This window comes from Falco biarmicus, chromosome Z, assembly GCF_023638135.1.
Source record: "Falco biarmicus isolate bFalBia1 chromosome Z, bFalBia1.pri, whole genome shotgun sequence".
NCBI classification, from domain to species: domain Eukaryota; kingdom Metazoa; phylum Chordata; class Aves; order Falconiformes; family Falconidae; genus Falco; species Falco biarmicus.
The window spans coordinates 21,091,844-21,116,449 of record NC_079311.1 but is presented as its reverse complement, the minus strand read 5'-3'; the positions used below and the strand labels follow the sequence as shown (position 1 = coordinate 21,116,449).

At 38.0% G+C, this 24,606-nt stretch overlaps 1 protein-coding gene across 4 annotated transcripts in view; it reads right to left on the bottom strand.

The window, feature by feature from the left end:
* Nucleotides 1-24,606, bottom strand: part of SNX24 (sorting nexin 24) — a 91,974-nt gene that overhangs the window by 45,464 nt on the left and 21,904 nt on the right. For 2 of the 4 annotated variants that reach the window (XM_056324131.1, XM_056324132.1), the window contains one exon: nucleotides 1,479-1,562. The exons of 1 other annotated variant lie outside the window; for it this stretch is intronic. In XM_056324131.1, coding sequence (XP_056180106.1) covers nucleotides 1,479-1,562 — 84 coding nt within the window. Of the gene's footprint in view, nucleotides 1-34; nucleotides 165-1,478; nucleotides 1,563-24,606 lie in introns of those variants that run through there. One more of the 4 variants, XM_056324134.1, reaches the window with a different exon arrangement.

Below are 24,606 nucleotides of genomic sequence, written 5' to 3'. Positions count from 1 at the left end.
TCCTAACCTATTTAGTTGTTTAATCTCTACTCACCTGGTTTACTTTCAATTGCAGGATTATTCTCTTACATAAAATAAAGCACATACGTGTTCCAAAGCTTGGTGGTGGATGGGTGAGCTGTACTACTGATTCAGACACTGTTGCTCATGTGGTATCATATTGAATGTGGACACAAGAGGGAAAATATCTGAGACATAACTGAATTAAAACAATACACAAGGAAATGAGTATTAAAAAGCAGTAGCTGATACCACAACTGAGGCAAGAGGCAAAAAGGCAAGAAATATTAGCACATCTTAACTATGGTGCGGTAAAGCAAAATATGTTCTTTTCCTTTGTACTTTTGAGGGCAAACACACAGACGGGTCAATAGTTGCCTTTCATTGATCCAGGTTTGTTTATATTCATACACCATGTAAGGCCGGTAAAATCGTCCTCTCTGCCACCAGGATAAAGCTTCTTCCCTGAATGAGATGATTCCTGAGCTGATTCAGGACCACCAGCAAACATGCTGGTGGGGATAAGTTCCTCTGACACTGCAGTGACAAGAGCTGTAAATGCCTGTGCTCATCTCTGTCGTTTGGAGAAAAAGCTTTTCCACACTTAAGGCAAGCAGCACCCATGAAGCAACACCAGTGGAGTGTGCACACACCTCACTGCCACTGAGAGACACAAACGAACAAATGTTCAGTTGGCCCATGTCCTAGGAGTGAAGGACTGAAGCTCTTCCTTTCAGCTCTACCACTGGCAATGGGCTGCAATACTTTTCCAGAGATCTCCTTCACAATACTTGGCTTCCATAAGGCAGAAAAAATGTAAAATGTGCCTTTCAACTGCACAACTGTATAGCAGCATCCAGTTCAGCTTGGAGAGGAAAAATCATACTTCAACTGTGATCACAAACAATTAGTGGACAACCCATCTTGCAAGTACGGAGTTTCCTTCAATATATTAGTAAGATGATTCAGTAGACAAGCTTAGCAGATATTTTATTTCACATTCACTGTATGAAAAGCAGCAGAGTGAGATGGTCTACTTAAGTCTTTTTCATGTCTAGTTCCCTGGTGTATACAAGTTGTTTCCTTCAGCTTTTACATGTAGCAAGCTAGCAACACAGCTTATAGAAATAACAATTATGTGCCTAACTGGATAAAACCAAAAATCATATTTATTTGCTATAGGGATCTGTCTTATTTTGTCATTTTACAAGAAGGAAAAACATACTACAGACAGCATTTTAGCAATATAGCATGTAAACAATAATCAGAAAGAAAAGGAGAGTTAGTAACATGTGAGCAGTCATAATCTCCTTCCACAAAACAGAGAAGAAATTGAGTTAGTTGGGAACTCATTTCCAGAGACATGAATCACAAGATGTATTTAAGATGAAGCACGTATAGTAACAAGTTCAAGTGAGAGGAAAACATCACAACTAAGGTAAAACAAAGTTACACCTTATAAAGAAAAAGATCACTACCTTTTTATGAAGTGCATGGAATTCACTATACCTCTTCTCCACAAAATGTTTCCTTCCACTCATCAACACCTCTATTTTAAAGACCTGAAAATTATAAATAATAAAAACATATAAATAATAAAGAAGACATTAATGTTACTTGAAAAAACAGTTCCGTGACATGGCTGTGACTGCACATTTTACCACAGTCATTCCAGCAGGTAGTCCCAAAACAAACCACGACGACTCATGAGGCACTGAAGTACAACAATGATTAAGAGGAAGCATAGCTGAATATTCCATTAACAAGTTTGTCCAACAAACATACAAACACACTGGGTAAGCTTGGACTGTACACTGTGCATTAAAAAGCAAGCATTAAAATATTCTATTTCAGAAATGTTTAATACATTTTGAAGTAGTGAAAAGTAATTAAAAAAAGGATGGTAAAAAAAAAAAGAGAGAAAAGGAAGAAAGATTCATTCTTTTTCCCTCTTACAGTACAGCATACTAACACACACATGTTCAGTAAGAACTTGGTAACAGATGCAGTACGTTATGCATGGAAAAGAATAAATACATGCAAACACTATATCATAGGTTAATTTCCTCCTAACCTACAAATTCATCTGTAGTCTCAGTTGAGCTTGTGCTACTATCTACACCCTAGGAAAAAAACCCAAACCACCCACCACAGCCAAACATGGCAAATGCTTGTTTTCTTTGTATGATACATGTGACAGCTTTTGTTGCTGCCTCTGGAAGGTTGAAAGGCCAGGAGAAGAAGCTCTCTGGATCCACTAATTAGTAGTCACTAACATGACATCTTCTTGATTCTCAGGTCACTGGGTCAGTTCTAAGGGCAAGTGATGAGAAATATTTTTAAGCAGTCAAGAAAACACGGTCTATTAAACGAAGTCAAAATCGGCAGAAAAGCAATACAGAAAAGGTGCCTGGTCTATCTAGGAGTTCTTTGTTTTCTGTTTTACTTGGAAAATGCTGGAAATAATTATTTCCAGGACAATGCAAGATGATGTTCAGGACAGATTATTACATCAAGACCCCAAGACTTCAGCCAAATAAAAAGTTATTTGAAATAAATTTGCAGTGATTATGCCTGAATGCAGAAAAAAGGGGTGTCTGTCACAACATGCCCAGCTAGCATTGATCACAGCAAACATACAGAAACCATGCTGGATAAACACTTTCTATTGTCCACTACAACTTGCCTTTCAAAGAGGTCAAAATGCTATGGTTTTCACCCGCTAGCCAAATCACATTAGAAACAGACAGCATTTTATTTAATCCAGACTGAAATGTGTCTACCTTTGTTTGAATGCAGTACGGATGGGACTGCAACCATTTCATACCAATGTTTACATTACCAAAATTAGTTCAGATTATTGTAGTATAACTTGTGCTACATTCTGTCTCTTTGAAAAGGACTGTTTCTGTGTCCTAACTGCTGTAAGCAGAAGACCTTGTTTGGGTGCACTGTCACGTCCATCTGCGCGCACCCCCTTCCCCCGCCCCCCAGCCCCCAAGTTTAGACTATTTTGGGAGAACAGGTATTGGCTATTGAACAATTTTCTTCTACATGTGAAAATACTCCAAGGCACCCTTAGGAATATGTTATAAGTTGAGAGCTGTAAAGAGAATCACATGCAAAGAAAAATCAATGCAGGCTTTTTTCTTTAGTTGAGACTTAATGTCCTAATTATATGAGAGAAAAACATCATTTACATCATATATTCTACACGCTGTATGAAAGAAATAGTTCTACAAGGACAAAAAACCTGCTTTGGATTGCACAGGAAAACTGCTGCATTGAAGAAGTTTCAAGGATAACTTGGTGGGAAAAATGGGTAACAATACAAAACTAGTTCAGTTAGAAGTGACCGTGAGTCACTTCTCATGACTCTTGCGAGTTGCAAGAGTTTTGAATTAACTTTATATTAAATCTCCAGGAATTATGAGCAACTCACAGCATCCACTTACATCTCAGTCAGCTAAGAGCCACCATGCTACTGTTAGTTTAGCACTTCTGTTGGCTATAGGGTTTGCCAAGCAATTTGGAGAAGTCTGAGGGGCTCCTGACTGAGTTGTAAGCACTCCCTTGACAGGTAACTTCCTTTGAATCACAGCTTGGCTTGTGTAGTCTCATTTCAGTTTTAGTCATACATGCACAACTTCAGAGTAACGTCTTTCCCTCTGAAGTCTATAAACCCATTATTTCATAAATAGTTGGAATACAGGGGGAAAAGGAAATACAAATCCCACTGTGGATCTTCTGTTCAAAGCACGTATCTATTTTGTTCTGTGTTTCATCAGTGGTTAAGGAATTACAGAAATGGCTTCAGAACACCAAAAAGTACACAGCATTTACTCATCCTCCTTTTTAATCTTAGTAAAGTTTTAATCACTGTTTCATAATTTTTGCTATCATGACACTAAAAAATACATTTGCTGGTCACTTTCACAGAAGACATGAGAAGAGAAAACCACAGCTTCCCGTACACAGTGATATAATTTCCAAACCCACAAATCTCCTACCTTTACACCTTCAACTGACTGTACCAGTATAGAGGCTTTAACTTTGCCTCCTACCATCCAGAGCCCTTGGTCCAGCTTTAGCAGCCATCTAAAATTTACAAAGCTGGACAACAGATCTGCTATGCATGAAGCTGAAAATTACTGTTGGAAAACAAAACCTTGCAAATGGCATTTCTAATCACTATGGCATCTGTACTTCAGAAATATAAAGCAATTTGTGATAAATAAGTGGACAATCTTTAAATGCTTTTGTTTAATGCAAATCTAAATATTAATTTGATTTACAAATTAACTTATAAAGCAGAAAGGCAAGTAAGTGAAATAACACATATTGTGCTTATGAACTTCATATTAATAAATAACTTCATTTAGACAGCATTAATTCCAGATTTGCCTCCTCACTCTTTTCAGATCACAATTCACAAGAGCAAACTAAATGCACAGAAGTTAGTTTCTATGCCACTATTTCATATAATGGCATGGCTTTAAGCGAAAGACAAAGAAACATCAGTTTACAGGAGAGAAAAGATCACTTCATGGATTCAAAATAGCTATAGACAAATCTCACACAAATTTAACTGAGCAGTTGCAGGCCCTGACACAAAAACAATGTAAGGAAACTGGTGAACATAGACTAAAGTGCCAAAATAAAGACGGAAGAACTATGGGGGAAAAAAGGCAACAGTGCAAGGAAATTACTTTTCTTGTAAAAATGTTCATGTTCTATGAACAGATAACTCTGAAAAGACATACAACTTTTTATAATTGACAGTTAGTTAAGTGAAAAATTCAACAACTAATCACTGAATTAGACAAGTAAAATGCTTTTCCCATAGTCATTGAAATACCAGAAATATGTCTGACTAGGATACAAGGGACCACAGATATGAAGACACCAATCAGAAAACTCTTTATGGAGTACTCTGAAACTAGAAATGTCTCACCTTTCCTGGTTACTACCACAAGAGCTATCAACAATGTTTGCACAAAGCCAGGAGATCATTATCCATTAAAAGCATTCTTCCAACAGAATATAACCCACATACATGATGTATGTACCAGACACCTTTGGACCAGCTATCAGTATGGATAGTGTTGACCTTTTGCATAGCAGAAGTGCAGATATTCCACTGCAATTCATAACCATCAAACCTGTGAAGGAAACTCTTCAAGAAGAATTCCTCAGGTTTTTGTTAGTAAGATAGTAAAAACTTTCAGGTCTGACTACAACACAGATTTACATATAGTTTGGGTTCCCCCCACCCCACCCCCGCAAAACCCCCATCTTTTGCTTCTTGTCTTTGCCTCTACTTTGTTCCAATGACATGGATTATATTCAGATCTTGGAAACCATTTTCTTCCTTTTCTATTGTTAGCAACTCTGCCTCATTTTGCCATTTTCCTGAATTTATCCATTTCTGATTGTTAGCAAACCTCTAACTGAATGATCCTTTTTTTCACAATTTTCAAAAAGAATATTTTTATTACTCTTGATGCAGAAATTAGGCAGTACTATGCAGTAACTAAATTGGATTATATATGGGCAAACCATTGGTACTGTCTGACTATGAATTTCCAAGACAGCATAAATGGAAGAAGACAGGAACCAGTAAGACATACAAGAACCACCCATGCCTTCCTGTAAGCCCACTGGTGTCGTAAGTGTACATCAAGAGCTGTGTGGTAAATAAAACCATCCCCCTTCAGTTCTTACCCAAGTCAAATGCTTCACTGGACAAAAGGACATCTTTTATTTGATAATTTAATGCTAAAACATGCAGCTCCGGTTAACTTTGTCTCAAAAACCCAGGAATGATCCATTTACCAAAAAACAAATACAAGAATGACAAACATGACCAGGAACAGGGAGGAAAACTAACCAGAATATTCAACTTCTCAGCTCAGTTTTCTATTACATGAGAAATACACAGATGGCACTTTTATATTCACTCATGGAAATTACATTAACTACATAGTTTATAATTATCAGAAATTAATACTATCACATTGTCCATATTTGTAGATTGAAAAATGAATTGCAAAGTATCAAAACTTCTGAAAAATTGTAGCTGAGAAAGTGATTTGGGGCAGACTTGCTTAGAATGAGGAGATACAAAAACCAGAAGCAGAAAAAAAGTTTACAGGAAACAGATATATGTGTCTTAACATTCACCAGCAAAGAAAACCCCACAAAATCCTAGTATTGTGCTCTTCTCTCTGAAGACCAAGCTTACAAACACTAATTCTGTTTAATATATTACTTACAGAAATAAATACATCCCTTCAGATGCTTCAGTATGCTTGACAGACTTTTGTCTGAGTAACAGCTAATGCTTTCAAAGTGTCAAGGAATTCAACCCTAAACCTTTGTTATATCCATATGGAAGGAATTCCAGAGTTAATGAAATGACAGCTATGGTCCATGAAACACTAATGGAATTTCTATGACTTTAGTGTTTCATTATTGTTTAGACAACAGCAGATTTTCTCTCTCAGTTGTGCTATGACTAGAACAAGACCGTGGCATTTAGTAGACAGCACAAGATTACTTTAAACCTATTCCTATCCAACTGACCTAGGGGAAAAAATATTCCACACAATCAGTAAGAGCACCTGGGTGGTGGTGGTAACCACAGCTGCATGTAGCTGCAGCAACAGTTTGGCATTGCAGGGGTGTAAGTGCCTTATGGCACTTCTCCATACTTCTGAATGCCCTTCACAGCAGAGGCGGAGACAAGGACAGCATTCAGAGCCAACTCAAACTTCAGAGCAGCCTTGATAAAACTGAATCTCGTTATCCCCCAAATGAAAACAAATTAACTTATTCTGACTTCATCCTTTGGAAGGTGGGGCAGCAGAATTCAGTGGGCACGGGGCAGCTCAAGGGTGCGGAGACAGGCTGACATCAGTCACAGAGGCATGAGGTGAGGGAAATCTCCCTTTTTCTCTCCTTTCCAAACACATTCCTCCCAGTTCTAGATTTCCCCTATCTTGCACCCACTTTACTCTGGGTTATCCCTACCACGTCCACTTGATGAGACTTCAGATCATCTGCCTCAAGATGCTTATAGTCACCTCTTTGCCTCTTCTCCGTAGCAATTGCTCTTCCCACACTACACAAGCAGCCCCTACACAAGTTCCTGCATGGTCTTCTCATTAGGAACATGCCCCCTTCCTTTGCAGAATTGGGAAACAAGTTAGGGCACAGTAAAGAAAGAAGCAGAGCAGCCCTGAAGATCCCAGTTTGCTCTGTTTGGTTTTGCTGGGGACCTAAGAAGGGATGAAAGTGGCTGTAGGAGACAGTAAAGGAAAAGAGGCACAAGATTAGGTATTAGAAACCGAGAGTAATCAGTGCTGGAGGGGAAGATGAACAAGGGGAGAGCTGAGCACCATCCATCCTTCCCAGTAGCAGTAATCACATGTGCTGAACATTTTTTCCTGATGGCCATGAGAGCAGGGAGAAAGCAGGAGATGCAGGTGGGCAGCTCAGCTTGCACGGACATTTGGAGCACTGTCCACAGGCAGGCAAAGGGCCCACAGCTACCTCCACCTCCCTGCTGACCCCGGCAGCTGCTTGTTGTGCCTGTGGTACCAACCTCCGGCAGTACAGCTCCACTCAACACAAGTGTTTCACTCTTCCTGGAGGGCCCCGAAGAGATTCAGATCCATTACGGTATCCGTTACAAGCTGTGCTTATCTTAAAGACAGCTCAAAAGTTGCACTGGCCCCATAAACCACCCCTGTCCCCCACCCCAAGCACTGCCATGTCTGTTATATAAAATCAGACTGTTTCACTTAGTCCCGATTACAATGTACAATATTGTTACAGCACAAGATAAAAAGTACACGGTTTTATTAACTATGGAATTCAAGGCTTGCCATTATGCAGTTATAACGCTGCTTTGTCCTCAGTCTGTGGAGGAGAAAGATCATGTCAGAGAAGTGAAACGTTCACTGCAGAATTTCCAAAGAAATTTCCCAACAGCTCCAGCCTGTGTGAATTAATTACTGGACCCCTCCTGGCCTGGAGAAGCAGCCTTACTGTTTATATAGCACAAAAGACTTTCTGCTGTGACATAAACCCACTGACAGGACAAATACATTGTTTCACTGACTCCTCCTGCCAAATCCCACGTTACTGCAGTCTAACTTGGACCTTTCATTACTAAAACCAGAGACCTGTACCTAAGAACAATCACAAGCATATGTTCTTGTAAATATGGTTTACTTCAAATGTCTCCTCACTAATTTTATGTAACTTTCAGCCATTCATTTACTGAAAAAAACTGTCTCTTCACTAACAATTACCAGTGTTACTGTTATTAGTACCTACCTAAACCAGACTACTGCCTCTCCAAGAACCTTTCAGCACACAGTCTGCCTTTCCCACAAACACTACAAAATAATTAAGGATATTCCCTCTCTGACGTTCTTTTGCAGTATGGGCCTCCTCCACTCAAAAAATGGCACAGTATTGGTAGGAATTACATAAAAAAGGTGTGCATAGGACTCAGGGGTATTCTTCCTGAAGATGGTCTTTGAGAAGGGTATGTCCTATTTCTTAGGGTTTAGAGGAAGAGGTAGTAAAACAATTGATACTGCATCCCCATCAGTTTTGCAATTCCTACAACATGGGAAGCTCGAGGGAGACTTCTACAGAGCTGTCACTGTTGAATGAAAGAGTAGCTGACATATAAGAGTAAGTAGTTTTCTGATTTTTTCAACTCTCTCTAAACCAATCTTTTCCAAACACATGGTTCATAAAATCCCATAGGAACTTCTCTGTCATTTCCTGAAAAATAACTTACTCGGCCTTCCAAGCTAAAAAGCCTCTCCCTTGCCAGCAAAACACTGACTGTGGAAATCCAATTTGTAATCAAACCAAGAAGCTACAAGATCTGACTTGCTTTTGATATTTTTCTTTATTAGCCCTGCAGAGCACAACTGTTACTCAGATGACACCCTTTTAAAATCTCGTTGTCACTGTGGTCATCTATTTGGCTAACTTTCTTAGAATCAAACTTGATGAAAAACGTGCTGATCTTTTACTGAAAAAGGAAAAAGTTCCTAACACATGCTAACGCCTACAGTTACAGAAAGAAAAAAATGCTGTGCTGTGTTTGTCCATCTGGATCAACTCAAGGTCTCTTATCAGAAGTGTTCTACTAATAGAACAACCATGAGCCTTTTTAAGGAAAAGATGAACTTTCCAATAAAAATCGTATAAAATTGGGATAAAATACTTGAATATTGCAAAAACTAACTGATGGCAAAAGCATATTTACATGAAACAGATGGATTCTAAGTTTGATGAAATATAAGGTCTCTTCTATTTTGTCACAAAATCCTTTGCTATTTTATCTGGAGAGTCTATATAGTCCTCTCACTTCCCAAGACAGGATGTAACTCCTAACCACAAGAAAAGTGCCCCCATATTGCACCCAACTAACCGCAAGAAACTCCTTTTTTTGCAAGAGGCTAAACACAAGACTAAGTTGTTGGTTCTTTTTTCTAGAAGCTTTAAGTCTGTGCTACTTCACATTTGTATTTGCTGTCTGGAAAACACCTGGGTCACCTAAGACCAGACCTCCAAAGCATAGATGTTTTGTTTACAAACAAAAAAGTCAACTGGTGTCAAAAAACACTTTTTAAAAAGTATATACACAGCAGGGTGATGAGCATTACTCTTCAAAGGAGCTGTCTTTGCACTGTCTCATATTCCATGGTATGTCTACCATGGTATGTGCATTTAGCCTTTTCCTCTGCTAGTGATTAATGAAACACATATGAACATGAAACACAACAGTATTTAGTCAAGTTACAGTATACACAAGCTATGAAAAATCAGCTCCAATTTCTTCATGGTAAGTAACGGGAAAGAAATACTGTATATCCACATTGCATCTTTTCTTATTAGAGTCCCTGCAGTAATCCATCTGAGACATCTCCGCTCCCCTTTACCTGTCAACATAAGTAGCCAACAATCATCTGAATCATTTTTCAAGAGCAGTAGTCAAAGGAGTTTGCTTTTCTAAATGTCCGTGCAGCTTAGCAAAGATCCTTCATATACTACTTTTAAATAATGGGATCACCCTGTCTTCAGCCCCAAAATGGAGGATTCAAACATTACTCTGTTAATAATGAAGATGAGCAGTGAGGATACATATGTCATTTTCAGGCATTTCCATTTGAAGAGTTAATGCATCCAAACCTCCACTAAATTAGCATTGGTCTGCCTTCCAAAATGGAAACCTAATTACCTCTGCTATTGCCTGCCATCTGTGTTATTCTTACATGCAACTGACAGCACTATTTCAAACATCAGCACTCATTTCTGAACAGAATAGTCATCATATCAATTTATCTGAGAATGCCATCCTGCTCACCAAAGGTTTCCCTTGCCAGGTTAATCTCTTTTGAATGATAATTCAAACTAGGAAAAAGAAATAAGCTCAAATATCTGTAAGACATTTTCATTTCTTACTGGACTAAGCCTGCTGTGACTGAGACAAGACCTGAAACAGGTTACCAGGATGTGGTTATCAGTACAACCAACTGCAGAAAACCAGATGGTTCTTCACATGCAAGGAGGGTGGAGAGAATAGAAGTGACAAACTCAGCACAACAACTGAAGAAAATGCAAGAGCATCTACCACAAACAGTGCCTGAAATTACGAAAATATTATATCCAAAATAAAATTTAAGTTTTCAAGCTTCTGAATTTACATGCTGTGACTAACAGAGCATTTATGTTGTAGTTGGCTTGGTGGTCACAGTGAACGCACATATTCTTGAGCCAGATTTAAACTTGTTCAGATACTGCTGGCTGCATAACAATAGTAGTAGCATGAGCAGCACAAGCTGCAAAAACTGTGGCAGGGTCTGGACAAAGCTCGGTGCACCAAGGGGACAAGCCTGGCTCTATGCCAGCTACACCTGCAGGAGCTGCAATCAGCAAGATGCAGGCATCCCACAAAAGCGAGCAGGGTAAGTGTGAAGTTCAGAGGAATGCATGGTTCAGATTTGACTTGAACACAAGGGAAAAATGCAGGAAAGAGAGAAATTTATTTCCTATTTTGCTTTCCTTAGAGTTACAGTATAAAACACAGCAAGCAGTAGTGGAATTGCAGATACTTCAAGCAGAGCTGCTGGCATTAGTGGAGGAGGAGCTAAGGCAGCACAGAATTTGACTCAAACACCCCTATCTGAGAAAAGGTAAAAACTACACTGTTTATGGCGACTACATACAGTGCAATTATGTCAACATACTGCACAGGTTCAAAAACAGTAGAAATACTAACACAAGCTGATATCCAGGATAATATATATAATTAAAATATCCTATTAGCAATTTTGTGATACAAGATTGAATAACCTCTCAGAGAACACTGGCTGTACAATTAAATATTTATCATTTCAAAGACAATGAAAATTGATTCAGTGAGAATTATGTTAATTTCCAACTGGTCTCTCAATCACTTGAAAGATAGTGAGGCAAACATAAAGTAATTACATGCCTGCACATGTATTCTGCCAGATAAAGTATTATGTATCCACACTTCAGAAAGATTTTAAGTAAGTTATAAATTGAGTCTGATGCTGGAAACATGGAAATAAAAGCATGCATACTGCAAACAAAGTGAGAGGACATGGATGATTGAAAATTGTGCTAAATGTTTAATTGCTGGCTGTGCTTGAACTGAAGATAACACAATGCACCGATCTCTTAAAATGTTAAATGAAAGCATCAGAGTCAGAAAAATGTCATTCACAGGTTTAAAAAATCTGTGACTGCCTTTTCCTCAAAGAAAAAAATTAAAAGACACAGCCAACCACAGACTCCCAAAGAACCAGCTTGGCTTGAACTCTTTTCCTAAACACAGTGCTACGAGGAAACAATGCCCATATATTCATTTTTAGCTGAAATTTGAGAGTCACATTTCATGTCCTGGTTCTTGGGTCTAAAATAAACCTTCACTTATTGCACTAGAAAACCCTGGATGTTCATCACCTGAAGATGCCAACCAAGTCCCTTATTTAAATACATACAGACTTAAACCCCTAAATTCAGTTGGACAAATTCAAAAGTACTATCTAGAAAAAGATTACAGATACCAGTAAGAAAGATACTATGTGATACTGTCACAGATATCACCCCTCCTCTTATTCTGAGGCTTCAGACTTTCTTTTGGCCTTACTATGAACTTCGTGAAAACTTCACTCCCCTATACAAACCTCATCTATTCTTGGCATTTTCCTGGTTCTCACCTTTTGTACTAAACAGAAAAACTTTGCCATTTCTATTCACACAAAACACTGCCATAAATAACTTATTCAAGTATTTTTTTCTGTGGCAAAGGCTCTATTATTTTGAGTCTCCAGTGCCTGCCCGTAGAAGGAATGTAAACTTTGCTGAGTTTACCTAAGTTCTTGGTTGCAGTGAAAGTTGATTCTTCTATGTATTTACAGAAAGTGCAAGTTTTCTATTTACAGGGTGGAGAAGATGCAACTGACCTTATCCTTTATCTTACCTCCAACTGCCTCAGCAAGCAACTGCTTGTCTTTCTGTACAGCCTCTGTCCTACCTACCTTTTCTTTCACTCAGATATGTTTTTCACAGGTAAGAAATTTGAAGGGGTAACAAAGGGACATTCACCTGCATCTGCTGATTCCTCACCTTCCTGCTTCATGCTGCAGCTCACACACACTACTGATATTTTTAATTAACATCTCAACAACATTTGAAGAGGACCCAAGATGGAGAGAATTTCATAAAATATATCAGAAGAGTTAATAGCAGTGCTAGGAGTAACTAGAATAATCTAATATTTTCCACTACAAGACTGTTCTCACTTACACTTTTGCCAACCTTTAATTTTTGGGCTTAGATTTTCCATACCAGGTATGCGATTCAGATATAAAATACTTTTAGAAAGTTACTGCTGAGACAGTCCAAACAGTTAAAGAAAAATATATTTTACTTTACCTATGCCAAAAAACCCAATCAAAAACCCAAACGCAACCCAAAACAAAACCCATACCATTTCACACAAATTGCCTGAAGATGTGGACAAGATGACCTGGGAGACAGCTGGGAGGCAAAATTTGGCCAACCCATAAACTTCTGAAAAAAAGCCCGACTCCTAACAAAACTCTGCACAGAACATGTGTGTAATGCAGGTTTTCCAATGGCACGAGCACTGCCAGTGCTATGTTATTTTTACAGTGTGTCCCTACCAACTAGAATGTTTATGGCATCTCCTAAAGTTAGGGTGAATTTCAGGCCTACAGAATACTTTTCTACAGTTCAGGAGCTGGTATGATGTTAGGGAGCAGAAAAAATACTGGAGGATGGTTTTAAGTTTTTGTAAAAACAGAGATGCTGGATAGGAATCTACACAATGGCACGGGAACACCTGAAAAGACAACACTGCACTACCACTAAAATAAGTAGGCTAAGAGCAGAAGGGGCTTTTCGTCTGAAGTACTCTGGCTCCTGTAACTTTGAATGCATAATTTCATCATGTATGACTGAGAAACATACATCACTGCATCTGCTTGCTGTGAATAAGCATTGTTGACACATGACATCCCTCCCTCCCTCCCTCCACTGCTGATGGGGGCAGCTGGCTGATAAAAACTCAAGCACCTCTTAGTCTAGAGACCTGTACTAGGGACCTAAAAGCTCCTCCCACTGGTAGTATGTCTGGGGCAGTACCTATCCAAATGACTATTCCCTTCCCTTTATTCCCAATCACCTGCTCAGGGGTGAAAGGAAGGGGAAAACATTAAGAAACAATGGTTGTGAATTTAAGTGCTCCCAGTGTCATTTAACCTTTCCACACAATGCAGCCCAGCTCTTGCACACACTTGCAGCAGTCAGTGGCATGCTGCTTACTCCCACTAAGTTCTGCTTAGCTCAGCAGGCAGGACTGAGAGTGTCATGGGAACGAATGCGCAAAGGACGACATCCTTAGGGGCTCTTTCCATGTAAGAACTAGAACACATATAAAAAGGCAGGAAAACCGTATGGAAAGTACGGCTTCAAGATTAAGGCAAATGATAACATCACAATCACCTGGAAACTTTAGGTCTGAAATCCAAGTACTTCTGCAATGCTGAACAATTTATTTCATGCATTTTCCTAGGGAAACCTACTTGGGCATGATTCAGAGGTCTGAGATTTAAAGCCCAAGCTCTCAGAGACCCAGTGGATGTAGAGCAGAGATGTACAATGGGCTTACACCCATGTAGACAGCAAACACATCCCACCTCACAATACTGTTGTACAGGTCCCTATTTCAGAACATGAGAAACTAACCCTGGCACACACTTGCTTCTTCCTGATCTTGTCAGGAAGGCTTTTTAATAAGAATTGCACATAAAATGTAAGGACAAAAACCCCCAAAAAACCCACCACCAAGCCTGGCAAGTGCACACACAAGCCCAAATACTTCCTAAAGTCAGCTCCTCGATACACGGCCAGTACTGGCGCCTAGCTCATTTAACATGATAACATGAGAAGTTGTATTGCTACAGGGACAACTGTTGTTCTACACAAAGTTCCAACATTTCTCAACTCCTCCTTCAGCGTACATTAAAAAGGTGGAGGTGGAAACAGAACAGCTATTCCACAAAATGCAATATTGATTTTTCTACCTGAGGAAAGAGACTCTCAGTGAAAAAATATCTCTTTGCTCCTCTACCTCATGAGAGAAGAAAAGTCTCAAAACAGACGTTAACCTGCAAAACCATAAACTACCGCAGAATTTTACTCTAGCCAGTGTTTTTGGCCTACATCGACACTATGTAACTGAAAAATCATCAAATAGTATGCATACTTTAGGTATTCTTGAAATACATAAAAGGAAAAAAAAAGTTGTTTTTCTTCAAAGCTTCTTAATCACTGCATTTTCTAACAAATAATGAATGAAACAGTGGAGGATTTTTAAGTAGAACAAACTCTTCTAGTTATTCTTTAGCACCACAGAAAACAGAGCAAAAAAATCCATTAAAAGGTGTAGTAAAAAACTACTAGTTATGAAAGGATGATATAGTCTTACTCCTATATTACATGTTAGCTTTGTAGGATCTTGACAATTAATTCTACGTGAAATTGTAATGTCCTACTAAAACCATATATAATATCTGTGACAGTAAAGACTGATAGAATTTGTAATGGTTTTACAGGAAGATATAAAATATTAACACAATTTACAGTGACAAGATAACAGTTCTAAAATAATTTCAGAAAAAAACTAGGTCTTGAATGCTTTTGGACATTTGTTGTTTTATGTACATATCACCCAGCATGTTAAGTTTCAAAAAAGTCTTCCCTCAAGATATGTCACCATGTGAATCTGCAAAATAAATAGCTTGTTAGCTTGTAAAATTCTACCCACCAGAAATAGAAAAAAGTATCGTAAAATGTATAATCCTATTCCCAGATCTTTCTTTGCACTGAAAACATTTTCTATCATATTTTTTTTTTAAAAAAAGAACCAATGGAAAATTACTGCATGCAAAGTTCATTTTTTCTAGAAAAATATGACTATCACCAGACCTAGTGCCAAATGCGGCCTATTTAATAGTTTCATCAAAAAGCCTACATTAGATAAACACTGGAGCTGGGGCCCAGAGAGGCAGTAGAGAAAGCTGAAACATGGTAGGACAAGACTCTGCGCAAACGGACCTATGTTGGCCATGCTTTGGGCAGGAGTGGGGCTGGGGGGGTGCCTGGACCTCCATGGGTCCCTGTCAACCTAAATGATTCTGATCCTATGACAGCTCTTTCCAAGTCAGGATGAAAAATAGAACGACAAAAAGAATTAAATAAATTGCTTCCTTTTCTGTGCTTGTTTTTTGGAAGTGGCAGACAGGAGATACAGTTAAACATCCATGATTTTTCCTCTGCCACAAATTTGTACAGTTTTGTGTTATTAAGCAGCAAACTGCCCTTCAACTTTGCAGAGTAACTACCTTGAAAAGTTACATTTATTCTGATTTATCAAATGATATCCTGAACCTGTTGTTTCTGTGAAGATCCTATTGCAATATTTTGAAGGTGGGTAGTATGGGAGATGATAGGAATTCCCACTATCTTCACACACTGTTTATCTTCTTAAAAGTCATTAATCTTTCCCACCAGGTACAGGAAAAAAGAAGGTCAAAAGTCACTATTCAAACAGTAATTTATTCTCAATTGACAAAATCCTTCATAAATTACAAATAATGGTGGTTTGTTCAAACAGCCATTCCAGAGAGCCAAGACAGAATCTCAAGCATGCCTCACCTTTGTGGTTCTCTCCATTTCCTCTTTGTGACTCCAGTAGAGCTTTCTTATACATTCATTATTTCCATTCCAAACAACTCAAAGCAAACTATTATTAAATGTGTAGCATGTAAGTGGGACTGTACTGTGGGGTACAAAAAAGGGACTCCGAAAAGGGTGAGGATATTAAAATAACTTTGTTAGACACAGTGCCTATTCAGCAGACAACTGAAGCAAAGCTCAAGCTCAAAACACGACAGAGGATGAGAAGATAACTGAATGATCTTTACCAATAGAACAGCTCAGTTACTGCATGAAAAATGAAATCATGTGGAGACAGAACAGTAAATAAACCTGGTTTAAAATACAGATTTTGTAAGCACAAGCTTTTATATCAAAGTAACAATACCTACTTGCAAGATGACCTATTGTATACTGCAAGACCTGTATACATTTTACAGTTGTTCAGTTTGTTTTCTTTTTAAATTTTAAGGTACCACAAAGCATCCATTTATTAATGAACACACTGTACTTAATAAAAAAATAAATTAATAAATACATACATTGCCTGCTTGTAATAAAAGGCATATAAAATATTCAACATATCAGGAATGGAAGTCTGAAAATAGTTTTCATGGTTTTGCTTATTCTTACAATGGGAATACAAATTACTTAAATTTTAGGGAAAAGTCCCAGTAATGACTAAACAATGACACAACACCTCATCTCCTCTACCCCCTTCATACAAGCTGGCTCACAGTGCTGTCATGCCAACCTCAACAAACATTCTTCTGCAGACTATGGTCCAGTTTAAAGTAAGAACTTAAAACATGTTTCTTCTTCCTCTCACCTCCCACTTCAAGGTATTTTAAACAGTGAAAAGTTGTACTTTCTAGACTTTTTGTTAATGCAAAGAAAAAAAAGAGGTTCTCTGACTGAAAAAAACCTCAAGTGACTTGCTTCCAAATCAGATTTGTACTGTCCCCTCTCAAGACACCTATTTACATGAAATCTCTTATAGTTTCTCTGCCTGTATAAAATGCAGATGCCACTGCACATCAGGCCTGTGTTTGCCTCTTTGCACAGACAGTCCAAAACAGTTTTCCTGATCTGTTTCAACTTGAAATGTTGTCAATATATGGATTGTCTTGCTTTCTAATTCAGTGAAAAATCTAGTTTTCCATTAGTCTCTGCCTTTCTAATTTTCGATACAGCTTTACTAAATGTAATTATTAAAGGCAGATTCAAGAAAGCAATTACTGAGCTACTGGTTTGTATCTCTGAAGTCTTAATAAGGAACAAGAAGTTGAAGTGACAGAAACACTGCAAAATCTGTAAATAAAAAACCTCCAAACATGGCTATGTGTTTACTTTCATATATAAAATACACAGAGAGAAAAACCAGAATGGTATGGAAAATTGCTATGACCTGTATACTTCTGAGGTGACCACACAACTCCCTGTCATCACGGATGAGTTTTAATTTTTATATCACTGTGCAGTGTATTAAGACTGCAAATATATTTCAGAACTGTTGCAGAAACAGCCTTAGGAAGAATTTTTAAAATACCATATCAGAAGTGGGATTGTTAACAATAGGAAAGCAGCATTCTACCCTCTTCATTTGGGCTTTTTCAATATGTTCCAGAAATTACAATATTTGGGACTGGACTATGAGATATCTACTTTCACTGGCCAGTATTAACAACCAAGTATTCAAAGTAAAATAAATGTGATTTTGGAAAAAAAATAATTAATAGGTAGAAAATACGGTAGATTGTTTTAAACCTAAAAAGTACCCTAAAGCACAGGAAAGCACTAAGTTGCAGCAGAGTCCTCTTGCTAGCTTCTAGAGAATTTCAATAACTATTCTCAAGATATCTTAGTCCAGACACACAACACCACAGCTAGAACATTTGCCCTCTGTGTAATGATTTCTTCCACCCTGTAAGTCGATCATCTCCCTTTGCCCCCAACAAAAAAACCCCCGGGTAATATCCTGGCTGCAATTAAGTCAGTAACAAAAGGTCCACTTAACAGCTGCACCTTGACCCCATTCTGGTTTTGTGACAATTGTTCTACTATACACATTGACACTGTTGTGAAATCTTTTTGGTCATTTTACGTATCAGAAAGAGTGACATTTCTCATTTGCAAGGTAACAATTCTGGCTCCGAGTGAGTTCATAAGCCAAATTAGCAATCAACTCAAAACAATTTTCTGATTTAAAATAAATATCAGCCTACACAAGGCTTTCCAGCAGCCTCCCTTTCAGCACAATAGTTCATCATATGCAGTAAATTAATTCAAGTATGCTAGCAGAGTAGCAATTAATGACTTAGTGTCACCTACTTCACTTTCCATTGTATCCATTTGTAATCACTACAAATATATAATTGCAGATGAGCACCTAGCCACTCCTTATATACACAAAGGTAAGTCACACCAAATACTTAACCATATAAAGGAAAGGTAGAGGTAAGACCCGACCGATGTCTGGGGAAATAGGGAATACAGTTAATTTAGAGTATTTTTGCTTGGCTATTCTTAACCAAGATTCATGCCTTTTTCAAGAAATCTGGTCTAAGTTTTCCAGCTGAGGACAACTACTGTTTGAAAGCCCTGTAGAAAACCCCTTAGAGATGCAGAGGTGATGGTAACCTGACAGCACAAACTGAGGACTCCAGAAGTCAACAGGAATCACGACTCCTGCTCTGAGACCAGGCCTTTCAGCTGAGACATCCTGGTGCACACAGGCAGTATGGTGAGTGACGGGTGAAGACCAAGTATCTGGTACATAAGCACTTGGCCACATGGCACATGCCCAAAGCCTGCCACAGTGGAAGCACAGTACCAAATCTGAGGGCTCTTGAGCTTTTCTTCATATAAATCAGGCCTTGGTGTAACAGATTAGAACACTAAAGCACAATAACATTATTAAGGTAGCAAAACCTCAACTGGATATGATAGGTAGCTTCCCCACACACCTGCATACACGCAACATCATTACACCATCACCCCCCTATCTTCTCAGCAGTTTTGCCAGCAGTCAAGACAGCAGGGTAGAGGGCAAGCTGGTATCAGTGAGATCGCCGTTACACGTAGACTAGAGTGCAGATCTCTCGGCCAGCACACCAACAGGTGTTACTTTAGATCGCTAGAGCCATGGATTTTTTAGAAACAGATTTAATTTTACTAATATATTCACTTCCTCTTGAAAATCATGGCATCCATGCTTTCCTTCTTATGCAGTAGCAAATATAATAAAGATGTCTATGCTGCATAGGAAAGATCAAACTAACCCTCCAGACAAGAAGTCAAATACCATGCTCCTGTTCAAACAGCTTAGATGTTTATCTAGCCCCAACCCTCTACCACAAAACTTCCTCTCCTCCCAGAAAACTGTGGCCCAGAACTTGTGTTGTAAACTCATTGTAAAATTGGAGTAAGACTCTGTTTCATAGTGTAAGACCCATAATACAGCAACTATAAACTGAATAGTACTAAACTTTCTACTCTTTGTACTAACTGCTATGGCAGTTGATCCTCATTGGAATCATGAGGTATAACCAAAAAAATTCAAAGGAGGAAAATACCATACATTTCAGCTACAACTCCCCACTATGGAATATAAGTACTTTCTTCTTTACTCCCCTATTGCTAATTTTGAAAGTTTTTTAAAGTTTCTTCAGAACTGAAAAAAACCCCACCCACTCAATCACCCAGTCCCCTCCATTTTCTGATTCTGTGGTGAAATATTGAAGAATTGAATTCTCTGATGCTTTGAAAGAGTATGCTAGCATAAACAGACACTTTACCTACTGCATGCTGCCCAGGGGAACATTTTCAATATCTGTTTAAACTTCTTTCATTTTAACAGCAAGTAGGACCCAAGACTTAGTATCAAAAGACAAGAATAAAATAAGAGGCAACTTGTAAGTGGGTCATTTAAAATACAGTGTTCAGTGCTGTCTTGTAATACAAAAAGCCTTTTTTTTCTCTTCAGTCTTTTTGAATGATTTGACTTGTACGAGCCACAGTCGTTTTGTTGCATGCTTACAGAAAATGAAAACTCTCATCTGTAGCAATATCAAATCATTTATACACAGCAGACATCAGCTGTCATTTCTGTCTATCCCAGCAGTACACCCCCTCCCACACTTCTCTCTTTAGTCTAGGTGAGCTGTCAAGTTTCTAGTTTCTGACGTGTATTTACATCATTCAATGACATCTGACAGTAGTGAAAGGCCACAGAAAACTGCTTATTGATCAGAGCAAAACTAGTTGACGGAACAGATGAGGTTGTATCACAGAAATGCAGCCACACTCAGGTGATGACATTTTGCTCCCTTGTATACAAGTGCTTAATGGAATACAACTTCATTATATCATGCCACTAGTGCTTAAAGAATTGCACAGTTCTCGTGAGTGTTTTGTCTACGTGGTGATGAGGACAATCTATTTGTACTGGTACCAACGTATTACTAACCTATTTTGCTCATGAACACTTGCAAACTACCAGCCAGTGTGTCCTGATGAATATACTAAAAGACACTGAAGACTCAATCTTGCCAAAATCTAATTGAGCTGACCTTTTAAAAAAAAGATGGAATTACCATTTAGGGAGCCAGATCTACTTGAGATTTAGTTCTGCAGAATTCTGTGCTGCTTAGTAAAGACATTTTAAATGACCACTTTTATGCTTGGGACTGGTACAGTTTCCCAATGGAAGTAATAACTGATCATTAGTATTTCAGAGGTTATTATATCAACTTGCATGAGAGTCTTTCAAATTGTATTGATTTAAATGCTGAAGAGTTCTTAGGCAGAGGCTCTCCACACAAACTGTCCTGCATTCAAAATATTTATTTTCTTATTTTTATTATTTTCTTCTTTTTGCTGTCTTGAGTAGAAAATCACATCACTGTAGTCATTTTCCACAGAGTAGCCTGTAAGGGTACAATCACAGTATACAACCATTCCTTACAGAATCTATGTTTGCATTAGCAGTCTTAATTGGAAAACTCAAAGCAGTTTTAGCACAAAGTAAACTACAGTGATTCAAACAAGCCAGCATTACCTGAATAACTTGAAATCATGAAAATTCTGGTACACTGTTCACACCAGACCTCAGAATAATTTGCTTTCCAGTCATATCTTACAGTAGCCAGGAAAAGTAGGTCTGTTGTATGAAGAAAAAAAATCCAGAGGGGGAAAAGATGCTGATGGTCCAAAGCTGCTCTTCACAAGACCTAGGTGTTACTCAGCCTAAGTTAAACAGTTTTCAGGTTCAAAACAAAACTACTGGCCACCAAATTCTTGTCATTTCAAGGGGAAAGAGATAAAAAGACCCAGTTCTGAGATAAGGCATTTCCTATTCCTTGATTTAGGCAAGCAGCATGAGACCAGAGGCTGACTAAATCCAAGTCCTGCCCAACTAGAGAAATTCAAGCTTTAAAAATAACACAGAAATGCATTTGAATAAACAAGCAGAGTACATCATTTGCTCCTTCTCAGTAGAAACAACGTGGACTATCCTACATGTGACTTATTAACAATGAAGGAAAAAGATGACAGCAGTCTTGCTCTTTTCAGTTTGGTTGTATCACTGAAACTTCTGTCAGACAAAAAGAATGACTGTTAGAAGTGTCTTGTTCTTTTCTTTGTGTTCTTGTGATGCACCTACTGCAGAAAATTCTAGACTTTTACTTTCAGACCAAAAAAAACCTTAGGGGTAAACCGAGATTTTCAGAGGTCATCTGGCTAAGTTTGGATCAAGTTTCAGGTACAGAGCAATTACTTTTTCCCTAACAAAATCCCACTCTAACAGAACTTCCAAATTTCTACTCCAGAGGAGAAGAGGAAAAAGAGGAAAAAAAAAAATATCAGCACCACAGACAAGACTGAATTTATTAACCCTGGAAAGACAATTTTTCCCTTTTATTTTTTTCTCAGAAGCAGATGAATTAATCTCACTGAAACTTAAGAAGAATTTCAGCATGCACTAATTAGTTGTGATGGTAAAATTCAGCCCTGTAGCCAATATTTACAACGATTCAGGAAAACAAAACCAAGTATTTAATCTTACCAAACGGCTTTCAAACATACCTTCAACATTTTTCCACGGCTAGCTTGGTATACATCTAACAGAAACTTTGTCATCTCAGATACTATGATTAGCTGTCAGCATTCGTTTGCACATACACAAAAACATGTATATGTACAGATCTAAGGGGACAACAGAAGGCAAAGAAACAGTCACACATTCAATATATGTGATGTCAAGTGTCTGAAAAGCGAACTCTCTGTAATCTTCTTCAAGTTAGTGGGAAGGGAAGTACTCCAGACAACGGACAGTATAGATAGGATGCTATTTTATGTATATTTAGGAAACTTATTGTAGCACTAACTATTTTTTAAACAAAGAAAACAAAGACAAATAAGTGTTCTGCATTCTGCCATAAAATCCTTTACCACATAAGCTTTTATTCATAAGAACTCAAAATTATCAAGAAGAATATCTTTAGACAAGAAGTTGCAGACAGATTACATTTTGTCCTTTCCAAGTCTGGTTCTTGTACTTTGTGCTTATACAGAAAACAGGAAATTCTCTTCATCTCCATTGTCTGACATGCATAAATATCTGGGCTCAGAGCCTTGTCACTGATACCGATGTCGGCAGCAATTCATAACCAATTACGAAAAAACCAAAAACCCCAAGTGAATCTACTTTTAAATTAGGCCTGGATTGAGAATAGTTTGCTTTGTTTGAAGTGCAAAGTATCTACCCCCAGCACAAGAAACAGCTCTCTTCATTCAGTGAAGTTAATCTATTTTGAGTCACCCTGAAAATCAAGGATACACTACTCAGTATTAATCATTCCCAAATTTTGCTACACATACTTTGGAGTGAGTTCTTGCAGGAAAAGCAAGTAGCCATACATTTCCACTGTAATAGAATAGGAGCTAAAAGGATTGGAAACACAAACTGTACAACAGGCTGCTGACATATGGCTGCATAAAGGATTTGCAGAATTTGCAAGTAAATTATAATAAACACACTTTGGTCTTTCAATCTTTAGATAACATAAAACAACTTTCACATCTGATAATGTTACTGCTTAATTCCTTTTTGATTCAGCTTCTATTTTCCTAAAGCAGATCTTAACTGTAGCATAATCTAAAGACTTGCTCGTATTTAGGGCATTATTCTAATATTCATTTATTTCATTACAGGAAAACATATATCACAGACACTTCTTTCCGTTTTAGAAGAGAGAGAAGACTTTCTTCCCTGTGAATAATTCACGGAAGGCCTACATCACTGCATCTGACTTCAAAAGAACAGAAACTGACTCTTTATGACAGGGATATATGAACTGGGTAAATGCCCGAGCCATTGCTCAAAGCATGCCTGTAGCAGTATCATTGCTTTTTTCTAGACAGGCAAACTAAGCTGAAGCAGTGACTTTTCTGTTTTCCTAGTTAAACTCAATGGAGTTAAAGTCAAAGTAAAAACTAATATTTGGATCCATTATGCATTCAAGGCACCTTTCTTTGTTAGTGGCTAAGTATAGATTTTAGTGCCATAGACTGTTGTCTTATAAAAGGTTTACAATAAACCAAGAACCTAACTTTTTTATAGGAATCCTGAAAGACTAAGAAAAGCAAATGCATGCAGTCATAAACATAATGTTTACTAATTTGCAGTAATTTCCAGTTCTCTCTCCACTATCTTGAATCCCAAAGCATGAGACACTGCAACCTGTATCACATAACCACATCTTTACATTGTAAAACACACCACTTAAGACAGCTCCTTTGAGCATGCGTTCATCTTTGCACCGAAGGCACATCTTTCAAAAGGGTCCCACACTGAATATCTGTGACAACTTCTGCAGTGTACTTCCATGTAATTTTTTGCTCCCTCCTCCAGCTTCCAACTTCTTACTCTGCTCCTTGGCAAAATGATGAATTTGTATTCTGTACAAAGTTCAGTGCACAAGCAGTAACTTCCAAAACCTGTATGTCATTTACTACTGTATGATGTAAAAAGTCTTTTCACCCTGCCTAGGTGGTTTGACTGTTATCAGCTTTCAGTTATATTACTAACTGTTTGGGCCAGTGAACTGTTTTCCTTTTTTATTTTTTCCCTAATTTTTTTTTTTAAGTTGAGTCTTTTTATATTAAATACCAGTACACCTGACAAATGAGACTGAGTTTAAAAAAGGTAAATCGCTACACCTGTGATTTAAGTAAATGTACAGAAAAGTGGTACATAAAGAAAAAAAGAATCCCATGTTCATTTAAAACCACAGAAACATT